Source organism: Vidua macroura, chromosome 14 (assembly GCF_024509145.1).
Source record: "Vidua macroura isolate BioBank_ID:100142 chromosome 14, ASM2450914v1, whole genome shotgun sequence".
In the NCBI taxonomy this organism is placed as follows: Eukaryota; Metazoa; Chordata; class Aves; order Passeriformes; family Viduidae; genus Vidua; species Vidua macroura.
In genome coordinates this window covers 2,110,164-2,122,992 of record NC_071584.1, presented here as the reverse complement: position 1 = coordinate 2,122,992, position 12,829 = coordinate 2,110,164, and the positions used below count along the sequence as shown (strand labels likewise).

Genomic DNA, 12,829 nt, shown 5'->3' with positions numbered 1-12,829 from the left:
CCGCTCCCGCAGGAAGCGCCGTGCGGGCTGCAGCAGGGCCGGGAGCTCCTCATCCCAGCCCTGCCCTGGAGGTTTCCTCCTCCCCGTACCGATTACCGTCCTTACACTCGCGGTCTTGTCTTTGGGCTGACCCCGGTGCCTGCCAAGCCGGGGAGCTGCGGCGGCAGCATCGCTCCTCGCCGGGCCGCCCCGGACGGGACGGGAGGCTCGGACACGTCCGCACCTCAAGGCCCCCGACCCTCCCCGGCGGCCCACACGCCCCTGGGGCAGTTCGCTCAGAGCTACAGCGGCGATGCTGCCCGCATCCTCCGGCAGCGAGGCTTTCCCCGAGCAGCCCGCGGCTCGCTTTGCCTCTCCTGCCCCAGCGCTCCCCGGCCCGCAGAGCCGCCCGGCTTCTGCAGACGGAGCTGGAGCGGGGGCTGCGGGAGGATGAGGAAGCGCAGGGATGGGGCAGCCCAGCCCGCCTGCCGCGGCCCCCGGCGGAGAGCGCTGGGCCCGCGGTGCGCTCAGCGAGCTGCCGCCCTGTCCGTGCAGGTGCGGTGTCCGTGCCTCTGGCGAAGGAAGGGAAGGAGGGGTAAAGGGAGGGGAGGGACGGACAGGGAAGCCGGTGATTGACAGCTCAAGTGGGCGCCGCTCCACTCACGTATCCGCCGCCAAAGTTTTCTTTCACACGGACAGAACTTTCTGTTGCCATGAAACTCGGGGGATTCGCAAGCGCCGTCCCCTCTACCCCCCCTCCCCTGCTTTGGGGCTCAATTGGCAGCGGGGTGGGTGTGGGTGGGGACGGCCGGGAGCGCCCGGCCGCTAGCCACCCATCCCGGCCCCGCGGGGCAGCCCCTCTCCCAGCGACAGCCGTGCCCGATCCCAGCATGGCAATGCAGATTCTCCCCCAGGCGACAGCTCAGGAGTGGAAGAGTTTAGCCCGTCCATCCCTCCCCCGCCTCTTTATCCGCTCCGGGGGTGCGTCCGTGCAGTGCGGGCTCACTCGGTCTCCGGGCAGCCTCTCCGAGCTTGGCCCGGGACCGTGCGTCAGCCCGGGAGCCCCAAACCTCTTTGTGCCCGGCAACCGCGCAGCTCCCGCTCGCAGCGCGGCGCTCCGCCCCGCTCCTCCTCCCCGCGGCCCCGAGGGCACCCCCGGGCCGCTCCTTCCCCCCGGGCCGCTGCTTCCCCCCGGGCCGCTCCTTTCCCCCGGGCCGGCCGCAGCTGCGGGAGCCGCTCTGCCCCGGGGGCAGGTGCAGGGCCCGGGGGCTGCGGGCCGCGGCGGGAGGGGCCCGGCACCCGCGGCCGCGGCATCCCCGAGCCCGGGTCCCTCCTCCCGCCCCCCGGCCGGTCAGTTCCCGGCCTGGGGCTGTCGGGAACCGCTCGCTGATTGGCCGCCGCCCCCTCATTTATAGCCCGTCAATCACGGACCCCCGCGATCCGAGCGCGCATCGCCCGCTGCCGCCCGCGGGAGCCGCTCAGCACAGCAGCAGCTCCGCCACCGCCGGCACCTCGGGGAGCGGCGCTTCTGCCAGGCACCCAAACTTCCTCCTTCTCTCGTGGCAGCCGCCCAGACAGGTTTTCTTTTTTTTTTTCTTTTCTTTTTGTTTGTTTGGTTTTTTTTGTTTTTGTTTTTTTTTTTTTTTTTTTGAACTTCCTCTCCTCGCTCGGTGCCCGCCTGCCCGCCGCCCTGGCGCACCTTTTACCGGCCCCGGCCATGTACAGCATGCTGGAGACGGAGATCAAGGCGCCGCAGCCCACGCCGGGCAGCACCGGGGGCAACCCCGCTCCGGGAAACACCGGCAAGGGTGGCGGAGGCGGCGGGGCCGGCAACGGAGCGGGAGCGGGCTCGGACCAGGACCGGGTGAAGCGCCCCATGAACGCCTTCATGGTGTGGTCGCGCGGGCAGCGGCGGAAGATGGCCCAGGAGAACCCCAAGATGCACAACTCGGAGATCAGCAAGCGCCTCGGCGCCGACTGGAAGCTGCTGAGCGACGCCGAGAAGCGGCCCTTCATCGACGAGGCCAAGCGGCTGCGGGCCGTGCACATGAAGGAGTATCCGGATTACAAATACCGGCCCCGGAGGAAGACCAAGACCTTGCTGAAGAAGGACAAATACTCGCTGCCCGGTAACCTGCTGGCTCCGGGGGGGGGCAACGCGGTGAGCAGCCCCGTCGGGGTGGGGCAGAGGATTGACACTTATGCCCACATGAACGGCTGGACCAACGGGGCTTACTCACTGATGCAAGACCAGCTGGGCTACAGCCAGCACCCGGGCATGAACAGCCCGCAGCTGCAGCAGATGCACCGCTACGACATGACGGGCCTGCAGTACAGCCCCATGATGTCCACGGCCCAGACCTACATGAACGCCGCCTCCACCTACAGCATGTCCCCCGCCGCCTACGGCCAGCAGCCCTCCACGGCCATGAGCCTGGGCTCCATGGGCTCCGTGGTGAAATCCGAGCCCAGCTCGCCGCCTCCGGCCATCACTTCCCACTCGCAGAGGGCCTGCCTGGGAGACCTGCGGGATATGATCAGCATGTACCTGCCCCCCGGCGGGGATGCCACAGACCCTTCCGCCCTGCAGGGCAGCAGGTTACACAGCGTGCACCAGCACTACCAGAGTGCCGGGACTGCCGTGAATGGTACCGTACCACTAACTCACATATAAACTTGGCTGCTCCGGACGGCTCCCCGTCTTAATCCCTAACCCCACCACCGCTCCCTGACTACACCGGGACGTACGGCAGTGTTGCTCGGCTTAGCAGACTTAATACTAACTCTGGAGAAATTTTAAAAAGGAAATCCGTTAGTTGTGTCCTTTTTTTTTTTTTTTTTTTTTTTTTTTACAAGAAATAATATTTGAGCAAGTTGTTATTTTAATAGAGCACAACTCCTGCCTCCTAGAAGCCGCTGTGAAGTTTTCAAACCACGGCAACTCCTTTCCTGGTTTCGGCTAGGTTGGGCACTGTTTTATTCGCTTGAAAGTTTTTAAAAAATCTTGCATCTTCCAGTTTGATTTTCTAGCGTTGCAATGACATAAACAAAAACCGCGGGCTTTTGTTTTTAAACTCGGTTGTTCACATAATCGCTGTGGTTTATTAAGTGTTTTGTTACCGACCCTCGCTTGGTTTCTATCTGCAATCTGTAGCTTCCACGACTTTTTAATTTTGAGGTTTTATTCCTTGAAAAGGGGGAGGTGGGAGAGAGCAGAGCTGTGCGGGTCGCAAACGTGTTTCTTTTATTTATAGTAAGTTGTATGTCTTGGTTTTTCTTAAGCTGTAAACTTATGTAAATGGGTTTGTGAATTTTACTGTGAACCATGTTTTGACATATCGGATAAGGAAAAAAAACGTTTTAGTTTTGTTACTTCCCTGTTCCTAGTTCTCGTTTGCTTCCTTCTTCCGAACGAAGAGAGATCAATAAATTTTATATCAGGCACGTCGGCGGTGTCCGGGCGGTTTGTGCGGATCCCCCGCGGCTGCGGGGAGCGCGGAGCGGGGCAGGGCCGAGCCCATCCCGGGGTTCCCCGCAGCATCGCGGCCCCACCGCCCGCTCCGGGAGCTGCCACGGCTTTTCGGCTGAGTTTCTCTTCCTGCCAAGCCGGGCTGTGTTTTGGGGGGCGGGAGAGGGAGAATGCGCTCCTTGGATTTGGTTTTCTTTTCAAGTGAAGCGGTACCCAGGCCGGGGCAGCGTCGCTGCGCTGCCGGGGCTGCCGCTCTGCGAGCCGCGGCCACTTGTTGCCTCTCTGGCCGGCTGCCTTCTCTCGGCAGAGGGGAGCGAAGGGGATTACGGCTCCGCCTCGGCTTGTTGTGCATTTCCTTTTTTCCCTTTTTTTTTTTTTTTTTTTTTTTTTTTTTTTTTGTCCGGAGGATTTGCCTAGATACGCCAAATCATCTAAAATATTTACGAAAGTAAAACCCGTTGGGGAACTCTTTAATTAGACTCCATTAAAAATGAATGGTTACAGGAGTCCCCAGAGGAAATAAATAATTCAACCTTTTCAGTATGTTTGACGAGTGCTTGGAGTCTGAATAACTTTCCCTTCCTTTCCCCGCTCTTTTTATATTTTTTTTAGTGTTTTTTTATTTTTAGGGATGTGCGTTACTCCTGCTGCGCTGCGGAACAGCCCCCGCAGAGTCCCGGGGCGGCCGGCGGAGCTGAGCATCGCTTCTCCCTCCCTCCCTCCGAGCCCTGTTCCGGCCGGGTCCCGGTCCCCACGTGTGTCCCCGGCTCCAGGGCCCGGCCCGGGCTCCGAGCTGGCCGCTCCGCAGCGCATCCCCGCTTCGAGCTTCGCCTCTCGCCTGCTCCCGCTGCCCCTCCGCTGTTTGCCTTGGGACGGGAGCAGTGGGGACGCGAGGGCGCTGCTGGGGTTGCGGTTTGGAACGGGGGCCTGCCCTGCCACTCCGTACCGACGGCGGCTTCGGGGACACTTCGTGCCCCTTGGCTGCCCGGGGCGGTCGCATCCGCGCTCCTTCCCCGCCGCTTCCCTCCCGGGCCCTCGGCGGGGATGCCCCGGCAGCCGCCCCTGCCTTCTCCGCCGCGAAGCAGGGCTGGGCTTTCCTCGGGCTCTTCCCCGGGGTGAGGATGCTCTGCAAACCTCCCCGAGAGCCCCGCTCGCTGGCGGCGTGCCCGGCTCCTGGTCAGCCGGGGAAGGGGCAGTTCCCGGAGCAGGTCCCGCAGCGGGAAGCCCCGGGCCCCGCACGCTGCCCCCTCCCGGGGCCGGCCGCGCTCCGGCCAGTGCGGCACAGCCCGGGCACCACCACCGCCCCCGGGACGGGCTGCGGGGATCACCCGGTGAACGAGAGCGCGGCCTGTTTCGTACCCACAGCTCAATCCGTCCATAAGATCTCTGGTGAAATCTGGCGAAGCCGTGGTGCTGCTTCTGCCTGTTTGTGCCGCTTGTCCTGCAGGTGCGAGCAGGAGAGTACAGTAGCTGGTACCATGATTTAGTGGCCCTTGAGGAGAAGCAGATCCATAAATAACCTGGAGGTCTGAGAGAGGCCTGAGCATCAGTGGTGTTAGCAGAGTACAGGACACAGGCAGGGCAGCAGCAGGACCGATTTCATCTCATCTGGAGTCAGTCTGTTCCCCCGTGCTCTCCAGAACTGGCAGTGCCAGGACAGCTCTCAGTGGGGAAGAGTGAAATTCCCATTCCCTGAAACAATTCTCCCTCCACTTTCCCAGGCAGGTGTGCAGGTGCAGGCCTGACAAAAGCCAGGGCTCCTGAGCAGGTGAGCAGCTGCCAGCACTGGAACTGTACTTGGTGTCTTCAGAGACAAACTGCAGCTGCATCATTATAAATATTTGTTCTTTACATCTGGGTTTTGTGGAAGTGGATTCTCTGCCATGAAAGGGGAGAAACACTGTTTTTTCAGAGTTTGTAGTATTTTTAAGCTCAAGTTATTCCTGTTTGGCCCAAGTCAGGGCCAAAGGAGGTTCTGTGAGCGAGTTCCTGAGGGGTCACAGAGAAATGTGTCTCTATAAATGTCTCTGCCTTGCTCTCTCTGGAAGGTCCTATCAGTGGTTTGGCTTAGGGCTGCTTTTCCTGATTTACTGGTTTTGAGATGTCCAGGTAAAATTCCCAATGCAGTTCTCAGCTTCCTGGGGCTAAACTGTATCCCAAAGTTCATAAGCTGTGTCCAGAGCTTGTGGGAAGGGTTCTGAAAACTGCACACACTGGACTGGACAGGCCCATGGAACCCAGCCTTGTACATTAAGTACAAATACAGATACAGCCTCTTCTTCCCTCAAGGAGTGTTTTTAATTAGAGAGCCAACAACATGGAAGGAGACATTGCCTGAAAGACAACTTTTTTCCCCCAGAGAGCAGTTACAGCCTTTGCTTGGGCCCAGGAGATTTTCCTCCTGAACAAATGCAGAAATATGTTCTCTTTAGACCTGATGAAGGTTTGTTTTATGTGTGCTGAACTCCATTTTTAAATTTTCAGGGTATCTGGCTCTTGACATCCCTCCTATGTGCATGCAGGCATTAAAATCTAAATGCCTTTCTAGCTCTGCCCAGGCAGGATTTCCTTCCTGGAAAGCTCAGAACGGAGCCATTGACATTCACAGGTAAAGTTCCAAACTATGAAGTGCTGGGCTGTTGCATGTGCACCATCATCAGCAGCTCTTTGCACAGTTAAAACAATTGCAGCCTTATTCTACAGCATCCAGGATAAATGCAAGTGCATCTTTTGTCTTTAGAATGCCAGAGCACTGGCTCTGAAGAGGTTAATGCTGGCATTAAAGTGCAATGGCAATATTTAGGCTTTTGTTTTAACCTGTTTTTGAGGGGAAGATAACACTTGGTGCTGTTGGTTTGTCAAAACCCCCTGTATTGGGTTACATTTTCATGGTTCCTTCCTATGCCAAAGAACTTCAGAGTCAATTTATTGCAAAAAAGTTGGTAAGTTAAAAAAGTTAAAAGTTACATTTTTGAAACAGTGAGTAAAGTATAATAACTAGCAGAGGAAACTGATTGTGAGTATTTTAAGAATATTTTAAGAATATATATTAAACTGCATGTTTTTGTATTTCTGCTATTTCTTTGCTACAAGAAGAGATGAAGACTAAATTCAGGAAAAGCATTAGCATAGACACTTTGTGAAAACATTCATAAATTATCTTTTTAGCTGTCCCATACCAAACAAGGGACTAAAAAAAAAGATACTTCTCAGGAACATTATTAGGAAGGTAGGAACTTGTCTAACTATCCTCTGATGTTAAGGGAAATGATGATTTCTCAGGAATGAGTACACCTGAAATCTGAAGCTGGGTGATGTCCAGGACTGGAATGTTGCTACTATTCTCAGTGCCTGCTTGAAATGGTTTCTTTTCCACTTACACAGACCTTGATCCCAGATTTCCTATAGTCATATCCAGTTTATTCACATGCTGCAGATTCAGATTATCTCTATGGTAAATTCCATCTCTAAATTCTAAATAAATCTCGGAAATAACAAGGAGAGAAATTTTGAATCCATTTCTTTTATGATTTCTCAAGGAAGGTGTGGATAGCCATCATTGCAGATGTGTTTGCATGGGATAATTTAGTGACTAATGCAGATTTCCAGATTAGTTTTCCACATACTTCCCTAGGACAACTTTTAATTGATGCCACTAGATGCATCAATCAGTGCAACACAGTGACTTTTTCCCAACAGAATGTTCTCAGGATGAGGAATTAATTATTCTTTGCTGCGAATACCATTCACAGCCAACTTCTTTGTGTTGCTAGTCAAGCAAACAGGATTTTAGATTTGCTTCTTCCAAAGGCATCCTCAGAAGCTCAGTATCCAAATTAAACCTCAGTTTTCCAGTTCCTAAAATATTTCTACCTCCTTAGTGCAACAGGAGAGATTGTAAAGCGTGTGAGCAAACATGAGAGAGAGCAAGAGAATTGAGAGAGGTCACAGCACATCCATAAAAATATGTATTTATACCTTCTCCATGATGAAAAAAAACACAGTGTTGTGCTCAGGATGCTCATCTTTATTGCTGCTGCTAAGTTCAACTATAATAGATTTCTATTTATTCAGGAATACATCAAATTAAGACTAATCAATCTGAGCGTGGTTTGGCCTGGCTTGAAAATATTTGTGCTGATATCAGTGAAGTCTCCAATTCGAGTCCACGTGAGGAAGAAGTGACGGGGTTTTAAGACATCCCGTTGATCTTGTGGAAAAATCGGCACCTTTTTCCATGCTTTGGCCATCCCATGCCGGGGGATTGGTGCAAACTCCCCTCGGCTGATGGGGCGAGGTGTGAAACACAAACTCCTGCATAAACCGGGCTGCCTCCAAAGAAATGCAAAGTGAGCCGGGCTCTCAGAGCCCCCATCCCCGTGTGTACATTCCACGTGCACGCAGGGCTGAGAGAGCCAGGCACCCGTGGGGAACAGCTTAGGAATAAGAGGGAAATTAAGCAACGTTAAAAACTTGTGAGCTGCTGTCATTTATCTCTTCTGCGGCTTCTGATTGAGATTCTGGCCTCGGTGAGCTTTTTCCTTTGTCTCTGTGGAGAATATTATGCATCTTTTCTATGCAGGCCATAGGAAATAGTAGAGCAGTGATTGCACCAAGCCTTCAGGATTTCCCCTTTGTACAAGACTCAGCTTATTCATTTCATGCATCATTCACAGCTTGCTGTGCTGATTTCAAAAATTCTATACATCCACTCAAAGGGGAGAGACACAAAGGGGAGAGACAGAACATAGTGGTGGACGTGCCCTAGGTGCAGGTAACGACTGCTCCCGAATGCCATTTGCAGGGGAAGAAATCTTGAAAGTCAATGGGAACTTTGCCCATTCAGAGCTCAGGATAAGACACTTGGCATTGATTTCATTTTCATTGTACTGTGCTGCCAAGTCAGAGAAGCTTCTCTTCCACAAGGTTAAGGAAAGATATTTTAATCCAAGTAATTCTTTTCTCTCTCTTTTATTTTTCCCTCTCCCTCCCTTTTTTTGTCCCTTTCGATTCACTGGGCAGTTTTGCTTTTACAGCCTGTAAACAGCAAATGTCATAGTAGGAATTCCTTTCAAAAAAGCAAGTTATACTTTCATAATTAAGCAAAAAAACTTCCTTTCCTTTAAACCTGAGTCTGTTAAACAGGTGAACATTTGTGAAACAGGTGTGAATTTTTTATGAGCATACCAGAGCTGGGATAGTAACTGAATTAAGTGTCATGGCCCTAAAGTTAAAGGAAGTAAAGGAGCTGAATATACAGACTGGCAAACATTTGAACCAAGGTAATTCTGTGCAGTTTTCCAGGCATTCAGCAGAGCTGTGTGAGTGGCTGCAGGAAGGATTAGCCCTGCCTGTGTTCTCTGTCCTAAGAACTATTATACTACTTATTATAATAAACTTTTTTTTTAAACTATACCAAAATAAGGAGATCAACTCCTTGAAAGTACTTTGCTCCCTTCTGCAATAACTCTTCTGCTCTTCTCCTGAGATTTCAGACCTTACCTGTATAAATTCTAGCCAAGAACAAATGCTTTGATTTGAAAGTCTTGTGTAAGCAGGGATGAAAACTTCGGATTACTTGTTAAAGACAATAAGGAATCTTTTGGTGTTTTTTTGTTTAGACAGCAGTAAAACAAAAATATTATGGAAGAGTTTCAACTGTGGTGGCACTGGCAGATCTTTGGAGGTTCTGGAGGCAGATCATTGAAGGTTCTGGAGTAGGAAGCAGGACTGTTTTGGCCTCTAGCACAGGGCTGTCCATCTGTGCCCTGGAGTTATTTTGTTTTCAGTGACTGACAGGCCAGTTAATGACAGGATGAGGTTTGTGAGCTGCACAGAGAAGCATGGAGCTGCCAAAATCTGGCACATCCTTTGGACTTCCTGTTACATGAAGCTTTTCCCACAATTGTTTCCTTTTCAATTATTCAAGAGAGGACTAGAATTTAGGCCAGCCTAAATTGAACTGAACAAGTATTTGATGAGGTTTTGTAGTCCTGTGCCTGGGCTCGGGTTCTGCTTGGCTGCACCTCCCTCCTCTGTCCTGCCAAGGTTCAGAAACTGGCTGTGAACACAACCTCCACACCCAGGGGAGTTCTGACCATTCAGTCCTATCTTTTTTTTTTTTTGGGGTGAAATCATTTTCACTGCACTGTCAGAATGCCAGCCTGGTGAAAGAGCCCAGGGTATGTTTTGATACACCACCTCAAGAAAGCTCATTTCTCCTCACACTGAGGTTTCACCCCTTCTTTCCAAGCAGAACTACTTACCTCTAGTTTCTATCAAATTAGACTTTCTCACAGCTTCACACCAGAATTTTGTTGTTGCTGACAAGATGTGAGGATATTGCCAGAGCTGGGTGCTGTACCTTGCTCAGGTAGGACTGCAAGGAAAGGAAGGAGGAATAAGGAGAAATACTCTCCAGGAGTGAGGTTACAAAGGCACTGGCAGACTTTTGGTGCTTGATCTGCTTCATCTTCAGTGCAAAGTAGGCAGATGTGTAGCAAATGTGCTTTTGTCTGTATCCATTTAGGGGCACACATCGTTCAGTGAAGCCAGAGATTCTGTATCAGGGCGGGAGCAGAGGAAGGACACTGTGATGCTGAAATAAGGACAAATTAACTGAAGTGCTGTGTGGTTCCAGCACCAAATTCTCTGTTTGATTTGTGACAAGGAAGTGGCTGAACGTGGATGAGAAGCAGCCACGGGGTCACGTCCTTGGTGGGTGTCCAAAATGTGATGCCTGAGCTTGTTGTCAACCCACGGGAGAATTCCCTGAACTGCTCTAATAAGAACTTCTGTCAGCCATGGGTTTTGAGGCTGGCTTCTCCACAGAAGGACTGGGGAGAGAAAAAGCAAGCAGAACAGACCTTTATTGTCAGGCAGATAAAAAAGTCAGGGTTCTAAGCAGAGGCCTGAGCAGCTCAGGTGTGAGGGAGAGGATTTGGGTTTACCTTGCCCACTTAATGAGAAAAAACCCCACTTGCAAATGGGGGGCAGGTGGCTTCAATGAACTGCATCACAAAAATTGTTATAAACATAACCCTTGAGCACTTTTAATTTTGATGTGCTGTAGGCTGGGAGCTTTTCAGGGGAACAGGACTGGTTTTCCTCGGCTTCTGAAGTTTTAGGTGTGATTTTGATGATCACGTTCATATATCTAAGCAGGTTTAACCACAGTTTGTGCCTGCCCTAATTCCAGCTCCAAAGGCTGGAGCAGCCCAAAGGGAAGTGTGGGAAAGCAAATAGTAACCCCCAGCATGGGAGGCTAGTGAAAGCTGTGGCTCTGTGAAATGCATTGTTCCAGCTAAACTGAGACCCTCTGCTCCCCTTTGAAGCCAGCTCATGAGCTGCACTGGTGCATGTGGAAAGGGGGACTAGAGACAGGGCAGCAACTTAAAATCAGGCTTTTATGGTTTAATCACAAATACTGCCTTGCTGCAGGCATGGGAAATACAGGTGGAGAAAATGGCATTGTGACAAAAAGCACCAAGAGGGGTTTTTCTGACTCCATTTAGTGAAGGGGCAAGATGTAAAAAAGGAGAATGATACAGCTAATGGAGATGGAAGGAGAAAGTCCGAAGGCAATGGGATGAAAGGAGTTTATCACCTTGAAACATGTATGTTTCACTTCTGAGGATTACTTAAAACTGTGAAGGAAACAATGCAATGTTATTTTGTATTTAAAATACATTTTCTGTGTCTCATTGTTACTTTTTCAAAATGCACAATGTAGCCAGGATCTTATCCTTACCTTGAAGTGTGAGCACAACAGAAAAAGCAGTTGTAGCTAATGAATGAGCAGGAACAATAGAGATCTACTGGCATTTGTCCCTAAAATCTCTGTGTGAAGGGCAGGATGGATGGGGGAGCTTTGAGAGGGAGCTAGCCCAGATCTGCTGAATTTCGATGAGGATTTTTCTAGTTTGTCTCCCATTCTGGTTGGCTGCATTATTATTTATCTCATCACTCAAATTGTGGTAGGTGCTGCTTGCCTTGGAGTATGAATAACAAAGCTGTTGGGCTCGGTGGAGTTCACTTATGCAGTAGGAGAGAATCATTCTCTCCAGGAACTGCTGGGTAAAATTTAATAATCTTGGCTGTGCCTCAGTTTAGGGTAAAGGATCATAATGGTTCCCTCTGACCTTAAAGTACAGAAGTATTTAAAAATATCCAGGTGTATATCAGGATTGTATCCAAGGTGCAGTCAGTGAATTCCTCCTACATTCCCTTGTATCCCTGCAAAAACTTTTCCTGAATATAGGGCATAAAAGCGAGTTTAATAATTGTTGGATCAAGTAGTAGAGGAAAAAAATGTATACCATCAGGTCTGCATGTTGTCCCACAAGTGGTGCTGCCATAGCCTCAGTATTTAATAGCATTGTTCATATTCACTGTTAAACTGAGTCTGAAGAGGAAATTTAGTAACAGCTTTCAGGTAAAATTTGACTAATCCTAGAATAGCAACATTTTCACCTGAGACATCTGTCTGGGCAAATTCTCCTTCCCTGGGCCCAGGGAAGTCATCTTCAGGCTGGAGTATTTGTGGGTAGGACCAGCTGTTAAATATTTGACAGCATTTCTATTTCAGTGGCCTTCAGCACCCTCAACATTTAGAGGCCCCTGAGGTAAAGAGGGAAAGAGAAAAATCCCTGGTGCTGAGGATGCTGGTGGCTGAGTATTGCAGGACTAGCTGAGGTCACTTTAGAGCCAGCAGGCAAGAAAAGTGGTTTTATCATGAAAATTGAGGCCATCTAGAAATGCCCATGCACATCTGAGATCATGGGGGGGACCTGTGGGTTTCTGTCCTTGCTGACAGGTAGAGAAGATGGCAGATCTAACAATCCATGAGTCACTTGTCATTTGCTCTTAAAGAATCTCTCAAATGTCCTGGCTGTGGCAGAGGCACTGTGCAGATGTACAGGATGTGTCTGTGCTTTTTAATGAAGGAAAATTAATCAGGGAAAGGGAAGGTGAGCAGGATGTTGATGCAGTTCTGCCAGGTGCCTGTCTGGACCAGCTTGTCACCCACAGAGAGCAGGTGGAGAAAATTGAGACTCAGTTAAAAAAATCACTTTAGAAGTCTAAAAGACATTCTCAAGAAACGTATAAAGAGGTGGGTGACTGTGGGATGACCACTGAAGGGAGTCAGATGTCTGCATAATACCTGAAGGCTGCAAAAAGAAAAACTCGTTCTGCTGGGTGGTGGCCTGTGACACAAGGAGGAAAAATGGGAGGATTTAATGCCAATAAAATAAAAGGCAGATGTGCAATGTCCTCTCCAGGAATTTTCAGATGTTTAAGCAGGACTGGATAAAACATCTGTGAGCTGTAGAGGAGAATCTTGTGTTGGAAGAAGGGGAGATCAGTGTTTCCTGCTGTCCT

The 12,829-nt window shown here is 50.5% G+C and overlaps 1 protein-coding gene across 1 annotated transcript; it reads left to right on the top strand.

Annotated features, from left to right (window-relative positions):
• The first annotated feature begins 1,441 nt into the window (after positions 1-1,441).
• Positions 1,442-3,427, top strand: LOC128814433 (transcription factor SOX-3-like). The gene has a single exon (XM_053990265.1). It carries the CDS (start codon positions 1,697-1,699, stop codon positions 2,651-2,653), a length of 957 nt encoding a protein of 318 aa, XP_053846240.1. The 5' UTR covers positions 1,442-1,696; the 3' UTR covers positions 2,654-3,427.
• Positions 3,428-12,829: the final 9,402 nt, after the last annotated feature.